This window comes from Muntiacus reevesi, chromosome 3 (genome assembly GCF_963930625.1).
Source record: "Muntiacus reevesi chromosome 3, mMunRee1.1, whole genome shotgun sequence".
Lineage (NCBI taxonomy): Eukaryota > Metazoa > Chordata > Mammalia > Artiodactyla > Cervidae > Muntiacus > Muntiacus reevesi.
In genome coordinates this window covers 94289196-94299994 of record NC_089251.1, presented here as the reverse complement: position 1 = coordinate 94299994, position 10799 = coordinate 94289196, and the positions used below count along the sequence as shown (strand labels likewise).

Genomic DNA, 10799 nt, shown 5'->3' with positions numbered 1-10799 from the left:
TTTTGAATTGCAATATTATTATGAAACTAAGTGTTCATGGTTGTACAATGCAGATTTCAAAGATGGGGGAGTTAAGGGATGATTATAAAAATGTGTAAAAAATACACAGTGTGAAATAGCAGTTCTAACTCTTATCTAACTATTGCTTAGGGACTCTCCTGACAATATACTATAATAGTATAATGATGGAGGCGTTCTGTCTCCTGGCTATTGATTAAGCTCACACGGTGGGCTGGACGCTCGGGAGTCACTGACCCGTGGAGAGGGTGCTGGCGCCCCTCAGTGGAGAAGAGGGACAGTGCCATTTAGGACCAGGTGGCTTCCCCCTCCACCAGCCTCCTCTCTGCATCTGACAAGCGGAGCTGGGACCGTCGACCTTTCCGGAGCTGTTTGTCAGTGCACAGACCGAGATCTCTGCTTGTCCTTTTTGCACGGCACTTCCTGGGGGATCAACACGCAACAGCATCTCTAGGCTCTGAGATCTGTGTAGCTAGAGAAAGTGAAAGTGTTAGTTGCTCAGTCCCGTCTGACTCTTTGAGTCCGTGGACTGTAGCCTGTCAAACTCCTCTGTCCATGGAATTCTCCATCCAGGCAAGAACACTGGAGTGGGTAGTCATTCACTTCTCCAGGGCATCTTCCTGACCCAGGTCTCTCACATTGCAGGCAGATTCTTTACCTTCTGAGTCACCAGGGAAGACACAAAATTAAATCTCAGGTCCTCTAGAACCTTCTATGGCAAGGGGCATGGGGTAGGGAGAATTTAAGACCAGCTTTGGACTTGGTGATAATTCTAATCTCCTCTGCAGGGCTCGTATTTTTATTCTTTAAGGTACAGTTCCTCCTAAGCTAAATTCCAAATCTTTTATGAGTTTTAGTCATTCCAGAGTCCTTCTTCAGTAGAGTTATACTTGTTAAAAGATCCATTAAATATGATTACATTAAAATTCTAATAGATCTTTATTTTTTTGTTTGGTTTTGGTTTTTTTTTTGGCCACACAGCATGGCCTGTGGGATCTTAGTTACTGGACCATGGCTCAAACCCATGCTTCCTGCACTGGAAGGCAGAGTCTTAACCATTGTACCACCAGGGAGATCCCTCTGACAGACCACTTTAGATGGATAGGCAGAAAAAAGATATTTACTACTTTCTCTGAGAGGATTCCTATGTTCCTAGGAAGCATTCTTATGCTAATACATGATAGTTCATCTCAAATCAGGTAATTATTATAAATATTTAAAAATTCAATATTAAATTTAATATTAATTTAAAAATAAAACTATAATTTAAAATATATCTATAAATTTTATAAAAATATTAAAAATTTAAAATAGTTTGATATTTTGATAATTTTTATATAAAATATTGATATTTTAAAATTTATTTTTAATTGGAGGATAATTGCTTTACAATGTTGTATTGGTTTCTGCCATAGAACAACATGAATCAGCCATAAGTATGCGTATATTCCCTCCTTTTTCAGCCTCCCTCGATCCCCCATCCCATCCCTCTAGGTCATCGAAGAGTGCCAGGCTGGGCTCCTGGTGTATTACAACTACTTCCCACGAGTATCTATCATAGGGCATGTTTCAGTGCTACTCTCTCCAGGTAAGGGGCTTCCCTGGTGCTGCAGTTGGTAAAGAATCTGCCTGCCCATGCAGGAGAAGTGGGTTCAATCCCTGGGTTGGGAAGATCTCCTGGAAAAGGAAATGGCAGCCCACTCCACTATTCTTGCCTGGAGAATTCCATGGACAGAGGAGCCTGGAGGGCTGCAGTCCATGGGGTCACAGAGTCGGACGTGACTGAGTGACTAACACATAACAACATAACGTTATCTGGAGACTGTGTGCATGAGTGCTCAGTTGCTCAGTTGGGTTCAACTCTTTGTGACCCCATGGACTACAGCCCTCCAAGTTCCTCTGTCCATGGAATTCTCCACGCAAGAATACTGGAGTGGGTTGCCACTTCCTTCTCCAGGTAATTATCATGTATGAAATTATTTAGAATTCACATCATGTGATTGGATGTTCACATTTGGGTAGAAAAGAGAAAAGGAGATGTAAGCTCCCAAAATATGAGCCAGAATCATTGGAAGGAAACATTTCACATGGAGTTATTCACATCCATCGTGAAACTGATCCAACCACGAGAAAGTTCTGCAGCCCATGTTCCCAAGACTGGAGGACTGTCATTCCAGGTTAGACCACTTTTATTCACCCAGCACATACTCAGTGGGTACTTACTGTGCTCCAGGCATTGTGTCAGGAACTAAGAATAAAAGAGTGAACCAAACAGGTCATCCTTACCTTCATGGAGCTTGCTGTCTTGTTGGAGAAAAGGAAAATGACGAAGTGCTAACAAAGAAAGGTAGGGGGAGAGATCAGAGGGCATAAAAGGGCCTTAAGTAGTCCAGAAATGCAGGTGCAAGGTAACTGTTCCTTGAGCCAGTTACCTTTGAGCTGAGACCCTAGGAGGAGTGAACAAAATGCAGGGCAGAGGGCAGAGTTTCCTCTACACAGGGACCAGTGTGCAAAGGCCTTGAGGTGAGAGGGATCCTAGAACATTGATCTGAGTTCATAGAGTGTTGAGGGAGGGGCCGGGAAGTGAAAAGTGAGAGGAAAAGGCAAAGGTCAGATTAGGTGGGTCACTGCAGAGTTTGTGTCTTTCTGAAGGTGCTGAGGAGCCACTCAGGGATTTTTAACTTGGCAGAGACTTCATTCATTCCATGGGTACAGAAATAGGTGATGCTTTATCACTTTTAGGGGCTGAGTTCCTAGTCACGGGGCCCTTCAGAGAAATGGTTCAGCCAAGACCTTGTCAGCAAGGGGGTGTAATTTAACTCTTTCTTGTCTGAGAGGTGACGAGAGTGTTTACAAAGTCAAATCATTCATCTTCCATGGATAAGAATAAATAAAAAAGCATTTTTCCAAATGTAAGAAAAAGTTGATAACCTTCAACTACAATGTTGTGTTAGTCCCTCAGTCGTGTCCAACTCTTTGTGCTTCCGTGGACAGAAGCTTTTCCCTCCTCCCATCACCCAGGCTCCTCTGTCTATGGGATTCTCCAGGCAAGAATACTGGAATGAATTTCCATTTCCTCCTCCAGGGAATCTTCCTGACTCAAGGATCAAACCTGGAGTTTGCAGTCATTAAAACTCCCATGGGCAGGAAGGTCCCAGAATCTTAGATTTGACCTTCATCGGCCTGGTTCTGGGGTGCCATTATCCTTAAAAGGATTACATGAGTCAGACTCCTAGAAATTACTGTCAGAATGTGCCCTTGGCCTACCATTATTTCACTCAATGTGTAGAACTGGACTGGTTTGCTTACTGGAAATAAGACTTTATTCTGCTACAGCTTTCGGGGATATTTCCTAAATGAATCTCCACTATTCTATTTGAAAGTCCCTAAGGAAGTAACCTCCTCTTTGGGGAGCAACTAGTCACAGGGTGGAAGGTGGGATGGAACCAGTGTTACCTGGACAGGCCTGGGCTGGAATTCCTTGCAGACCCTTAATTGATTCGCCTGCTTGAGTAAGTCTTCTTGCTTCTTTGCTTTTACCTTTCTTTATCATAATTCTTTACTCATAAAATGGGTACAGTGGATACAGCATGTCTTTGGGTTTCAGGATGATTAACAACAACACACAAAAAGAACCTTGCGTTGAGCTTCCCATTTGGAGATACACTTTTTCTTTTTTAAAAGCAGTTATCATTTGCTGCTCCTTCCTTACAAGGAAATGTTAAGCTCACCCTTTAACACAAATTTCCAGCAGATTTCCAGACAATTTCCAATAGAGAAGGGGAGGCAGATTTTTGGATGGCTCAATGATTTTTTTTTTTTTTTAAGAGGATAGACCATCCTTAAATTCTACTCTGTTGCACTTTTTAAACAGATATGTTCTGTAAATTATTAAGGGAAGTGTTCTGTGCCCTCTGCTAGAATCCTCCCATTTTTCTCCTGACTTGTCTCTCTGCATTTCTTCCAAGGTCTGAAGACGGCTGTTCAGGTCAAGGAATTTTATTTTTTTTCTTGTCCCTTTTGCTGACATTTCAGATTCCCTATTTTAGAACTTTGAAAGTAAAATCTACTTCGAACGTTGAACTTCAGGGTGTTTAACAGAGGAGCCATGTCTGGACGCATTAACAAAATGAGAAAAGAGAAGAATTTTGGCTAACAAAGGCAAAACAGTTTCGGGTACTGAAATGACCACTGGTCTGCTTTCAGGGAGCCTTCAGTTCCTGGTGACAAAGATGCTGCGACAGCGGATGGCAGGCAGCAAGGTCATGGACGACTCCTGCGAGGCCGCTGCGCTCACTCAGAATCTCAGAACCAGGAGGACCGGCCGCTCGAGCAGACGCGGCTCCTTCCGATCCAGAAGGGGAACCGCGCTTCCTCGCCTCCGCTTTCCAGACCACAGCCTGTCCTGTAATTAGCGGAGCGGGTTCATCTGAGCTCTGCAAATCATGGGCTTTCCACGAAATAATGATGGTTCTGCTGCTCGGGGACATGAACACCTCGAAACCTGAAATCAGAGAAGATGTTTTTCTTTTTCGTGACGGGGGCGGGAAGAATAGTGGAACCGACAGGGGTCCGGCGATTGACAGCCGTACTCGGGTGGGGGGGGGGAGAAAAGCCGGGGCTCCGGTGGGAGCGCAGGAACACCGCGCCCGGAGAAAGAGAGAGAGAGAGAGTGCGCCAGGCGCGACCCGGCGAAGTGCAGGAAGGGGGACCCCAGGAGACTTTTCTAGACCTTCCGTACCGGGCGCGCGCCCCGGGTCCTCCGCGCGCGCCGCGTGGGTGCGCCGGCCCCTTCCCTGGATGGATGCCCGACGCGGCCTCCGGGGCGGGGACAACTCCGGTCACCTCGCGCCCGGCGCGGCCCGTGCGCCCAGAGCTCCCCGGCTCCGGGGCTGGCCGGTCTCGCCGCGCGGCGTGGGCCCCAGGCGAGCGCGGCCGCCGCCCCCGCGGCTCCGGGCCCCGCGTCGCCGGCGGGCTCGGCAGGTGCGTCGCGCGCCCGCCCCGGGCCGGTCCTCCCGCCCAGCGGCCGCGGGCGCCGCGCCCGCCCCGCCCCGCCCCCGCCCGCGGGCCGCCCGGGGCCGGGCCTGCAACCGCGGCGGGCGGCGGACTGGACATGGGCCGACGGCCGGCGGCGACGGGCGGCTGAGGGCGCCGAGGGTCCGTGCTGTGGCCTCGAGTGTCCCGTGCGCGCCCGCCAGGCGCTGCGCCTGCTCGCAGCAGGGACCCGGCCGCTGCGCCGCAGACTCCCGGCCCCTTGGCGGCGGCGGGCAGCGCTGCCGGCTCAGGGGCGATGCGCTGAGCGCACGGAGTGCCGACCGCTCCGGCTACAGCGGCGCGGGGAGTCGAGCCCATGGAGCCGGCGGGCCCTGGGCTGAGCGGGCAGGCCCCATTGCTGATGCTGCTGCTGCTCCTGCTCCTGCAGGCGGCGGGGCCGGCGGGCGCCCGGGCCGAGACCCTGCTGGACGCGCCGCGGGCCCGGGGCACGAGCTCCAGTCCGCCCAGCCCCGCCAGCGTGGTGGCTCCGGGCACGACGCCGTTCGAGGAGAGCCGACTGCCGGTGTTCACCCTGGACTACCCCCACGTGCAGATCCCCTTCGAGATCACCCTGTGGATCCTCCTGGCCTCCCTGGCCAAGATCGGTGAGCATGCCGGACCCGCGGGGGTGGGGCAGGGCCCGGCTCCGGAGAGCGCCCGGGGCCGCGGCGAACTGACCTCTGGGTCGTGGCCGCCTCCCCGGGGACCCGGGCAGGGGCGACAGAGCAGCTTCATCTGGCTGAAAAGGACCTCCCCTCTCCGGGGCCGGCGGGGGTAGGGGTGGGGGGAGAGCAGCTTTATGCTTTGGTTCTTGTGGAACTTGGCCTTGAAATAGCCCGGGAGTTGCAACCTGTAACCAACTTAGCGATTCGCTGCTTCCTCTGCCTGGCATGCCGAGTGACAGCCCTCTGGCCAAGTGGAGATGTGTTGATTGCGGGAGGAGGAAAGTGGGCTGAAATGTAGGGTCTCACTTACTGGGAGCAGGGCGCCAGTGCTGCTAGAATGGTCTAAGCTCTTGATGCTTGGAGATGGATGCGCCTTGGCAGCGACGCAGACCCTGCCCCGCACCTGACTGCTGCAGTGTCTGGAGAAGGGGACCAGGGAGACCGGAGCGCCTGCAGCGCGAATAAGGTCTGGAAAAGGGGCCCTGGGCTCTTCCTCCTCTGGGCCAGGGATGGAGAGTGACAGCTCTCCAGAAAGCATTTTATTGGTGACTAAGGCCAGTGAAGCCAGTTGCGTGTTTAAAAATAATTTACCAAGTTTCAAAAACTACCTTAAACTCTCATTTGGAAATTGCATCTCCAAATCTATTTTCTTACCTTTTTTTTAAATTTAAAAAGTTAAAATTTTTTTATTGTATTGGAGTCTAGCTGATTAGCAATGTTGTGATAGTTTCAGGCGGACAGCAGAGGGACTCAGCCATACATATGCTTGTATCCATTCTCCTCCAAACTTCTCTCCCATCCAAGCTGCCACAGAACATTGAACAGAGTTCCCTGTGCTATACAGTAGGCCTTGTTGGTTTATTCATTCATCTTCATTTACTTTCACCCCACATAAATTTTATTATGATTGTGGTACTTTATATTATTTTTACTTTATATTTATATACTTTTTAATCTTAGAATATGGCAGTTACTGTTGTAATGATTACAAAAAGTTGTTAGGTGGACAGAATTTATGCATTATCGCATATGTTTTATAGATTTGCCCCTTGAAAAGACCCATGCTCTAAGGTCTCCCTAAGGGATAAAAAGACACATTGCTGGAATCCTCAAACCTGGAGACTGGGGGGAGGGGATGGCATACAGCCAGGTGATCATAATCCAGAAAGGTGCTAGGTGGAGTAAGACATTCAGGAAAGATAATATGCAGTGTAGGGAGAAGGGAAGCACTTCCTCATGCCGGAGAAACATTTCAACTAGGTTTTCAGGGATGACCAGAAGACGGTCCATCGCAGATGAAATGAAACAACATTCCAGAGAGGAATAAACAAAGACATAAATTGAGACGGAAGCGCAAAACAAGTTTGTAGAAGGTGCACGTTGCAGGAAAGAAGCCGAATCTTCGATGTTAGATTACATTAACCAGATTCTGTAAATGGTGACCAAAGAAGAGATGTGGTGTTTAGTGGCTTTGCAGCCTGTAATTGCCCGGTTTTGACATTAAAACTGGTTGACTGTTTTAATTTCCCTTGGGAAATGAATAAGGGGGAAAGGATTTCTCTGTCTATTCGGCAGATTGCACGTTTGCATAAACGTGTTGCCTGTCCTTGTAAATGCGGGTGCTCGTCTCCTTATATGCTCCTCAGGGCAACCCTGCCAGGTAGGAAGGGCAGATAGTATATACCCGCTTGGTAGAGGTGGAAAATAAAACTCTGACAGTTTGCACAGACACAAAGGGGAGAGCCAAGTGTTCTGTGTTCTCTTTTTCTCGCTCTCAATCTTTGTCCCTGGCATAGTGCTTCCTTCCCCTTGTTTCTATGACTGCTTCTCTGTTGCCATTTCTATTCAATTGTGGCTCTTTCTCCTGTTCCTCACTCTTGGTTATCTTCTTCTGATCACTCACGCTAATAACAGCTGCTAGTAGGCACTTAAGTTCATTATCTCTAATTTTAACAATCATCCAGGGCAGAAATGATGACTGCATTTCATGTGCAAGGAAATTGAGAGATGGGAATGTTGCCTTGCTGCCGGCTGGTGAGCCAGAATCCCACCCAGCTCTGCTCAGTGGCTCATCTTCCTGTCTACCCTGGAGGCTTGTTTGGTGTCAGGGTTAAATGAGAAGAGATGTGTATAACCTTCTTAGGACTGCTGGGCGTGCAGTGAGTACTGAGGATTGTCACCATCAGAAGTGGTGGAAGAGAAGCAGAAATTACTCTGACAGTTTTCTGGCACTACGGTTCCTTTTCCTCTGTACTGGGCTGCCTCTCCCCTTTTCCTGCTTCTGTCTTAGGCTCCGCCTTCTCCAAGCGTTCTTATCTTCAGGTTGCCTTTTAACACTTGCTTAATTTTTCTGTCATGATCTATCTATCTTATTTGACCTTATGTTAATTGTACAGTGTTTTATTAAAAGGCGTTCTTGCTTGTGTGAGCTCATGGATGTATTTATCTTCCCATTGGCAGTTTTCTCATCCAGATGTGTTTATATTCCCTGGCACTTTGCTGTTCTGCCCATCACTCTGCCCCCTCCAAATTTGGAACTTCCTCTTTCCTTCCTGCCTGTGATGTGGCATCCAGATGGAAACGGATGATGTTCATGTCTCTTGGCCGGAAGGGTCTGAGTGGAGTAGAGATCCCGCTGTGGTGGGATGAGGGTGTGGTTCTCAGAGAAATAAGGATAAGCTAGTGTTCAGTCATTTCTGACTTTGCGACCGCATGGACTGTAGCCCGCCAGGCTCCTCTGTCCATGGGGATTCTCCAGGCAAGAATCTGGAGTCAGTTGTCATGGCCTCCTCCAGGGGATCTTCCCAATCTAGGGATCGAACCCAGATCTCCCACATTGCAGGTGGGTTCTTTACCATCTGAGCCACCAGGGAAGCCCAAGAATACTGGAGTGGGTAGCCTATCCCTTCTCCAGGGGATCTTCCCAATCCTGGAATCAAACCAGGGTCTCCTGCATTTCCGGCAGATTCTTTACCAGCTGAGCCACAAGCTAGTGCGTAGGGTCTTTTCTGGGTTCTTCCAGTGTACAGTCCAGCCCTGTCCATCTGCTGTAGCTCTGTTCCTAGAAGAGCTATAAAATGCCCAGGGATCCACCCCCCTGCCCCCAAGGCCCTAAACTTTCTTTTTTACTTTAGGGAAGACTGTGCAGGTATCTAAGGCATTTTTACAGCCCATTAAACCGTGGTCTGGTCATTCAGATTCTAGTTGAACGTATGCACTGGAAATACTGAAGTGATTTAGCATGTACACTCTGGAAAGACTATTACTTTGGCAGGACTTGTATGATGTGACTAGCTCACATTTGGGAAAGGTGATGAATTGAGTAGTCAGTGCAGGGGGATGTAAGGTTATGGGGGAATGGGAGTGTTAACTCATGCAAAATGTCGAGGTTTGTATTTGGGGCAGTTGTTTTAGCGTGTACCTAGTGTACCTGAGCTTACCTGCCCCAGAGTACATGGAGGAACATTGCTAGTGATTAAGCTGAATGTGGATCACAGGTTGCCCCCAACAGAGGCACCTAATAGCATTTGTAGGAGGTTGAAATCATTTCCAGTGGTGAATTCAGAATCGTTTTCTAGATTGCTGTCTACTGTAACCTTAGAAATACTACAATCAGAAGTGAGAAAATGTATTTTTAGCAGTGTTGAATGATCCAGCTTTATGCTTTCAAATTGTGTTGGAGAAGACCCTTGAGAGTCCCTTGGACTGCAAGGAGATCAAGTCATTCAAGCCTAAAGGAAATGAACCTTGAATATTCATTGGAAGGACTGATGTTGAAGCCAAAACTCCAATACTTTGGCCACCTGATGTGAAGAGTCGACTCATTGGAAAAGACTCTGATTCTGGGAAAAATTGAGGGCAAAAGAATGGGGAGACAGAGAATGAGATGGTTGGATTGCATCACTGACTCAATGGACATAAGTTTAAACAAACTCTGGGAGATAGTGATGGACAGGGAAGCCTGGTATGCTGAGGTCCATGGTGCCGCAGAGTCAAACACAGCTTGACAACTGAACAACAACTTGATTATAAAGGACAGTCCACTTTCTAGTGACTTGATCAAAAAGAAAGTTCTGCAGCTGAAAAGTTTCCTAAATTGATGACGATGATGTAGTGTATGTGTGTGTGTGAAGTGGGTTAAGTAAATAAAAGAATGCAGCAGATTCGGTCCCCCTTTGAAAAGTTTTGTTTTTGGTAAGAAAGATCTCCTGATTTTTTTTTTTTTTTTTCACTTAGATCCTCATGCATTTGAACTCTTATTGTTCTTTCACTTTGGATGTTTATATTTTGAGTGACTTGATTTTTTTAAACAGTTATAACTGCTCAGTCTGCCTGGTAAATCCTGGAAGCAGGGATGGAGTTCTACAGCCTGGAATAATAGGTAGCCAGAGCATGAAGAAGAGAAGAATTTCCTAGAGTGTTCTAAGATTGTTGCTTATTTAGTCATTGTCATGTATGACTCTTATGACCCCATGGACTGTATAGCCTGCCAGGCTCCTCTGTCCGTGGGATTTTCCAGGCAAGATTACTGGAGTGGGTTGCCATTTCTCTCTCCAGGGCATCTTCCTGACTGAGGGGTCAAACCCATGACTCCTGTATTGGCAAGCAGATTCTTTTCCACTGAGCCACCTGGGAAACCTGTTCATCCTAAGCTTGTCTTCTCTGAATTCCTTGCCCAAGAAGTGGGTTAGTAGGATTTGTCCTAAACTGGGTGAACTTGGGCATACCTTCTAACTCTGTTCAGGGTCCCGGGACAAGGCAGTGCGCCCCTGCTGTTTAGGGTAACACAGGCTCCCTGTTTGTCTCAGTGGTTCTCCGGACACCCCATCACTTATCTTGCAGTCACGTGAAGCTGGCCTGTTTGCCTCTTCCAGGTGTCATCTCTCACTTTTGCCCTTGAACTTGGGTTAGCATGCAGAATTTTCGGCTTCTCTTCATCCTGTCATCTTGAAAGGAAGCAACTTGTATTGTTATTTTAAGAGAAAGACAAAGCAGTTTGGTGCATGAATGTTTCTCCTCTGGGCTCCAGGCAGTTCTGAATTTAAATATGAAACCAGAGAGTTTCTTTGGTTAATATCCACC

General features: G+C 48.1%; 1 protein-coding gene across 1 annotated transcript in view; it reads left to right on the top strand.

Moving 5' to 3' along the window:
- Positions 1-5089: 5089 nt before the first annotated feature.
- The window catches only part of SLC9A2 (solute carrier family 9 member A2), an 85145-nt gene continuing 79435 nt past the window's right edge, over positions 5090-10799 (top strand). The window contains exon 1 of the mRNA XM_065929658.1: positions 5090-5657. Within this exon, the coding sequence (XP_065785730.1) occupies positions 5369-5657 (289 nt within the window). The 5' untranslated portion in view covers positions 5090-5368. The remainder of the gene's footprint in view (positions 5658-10799) is intronic.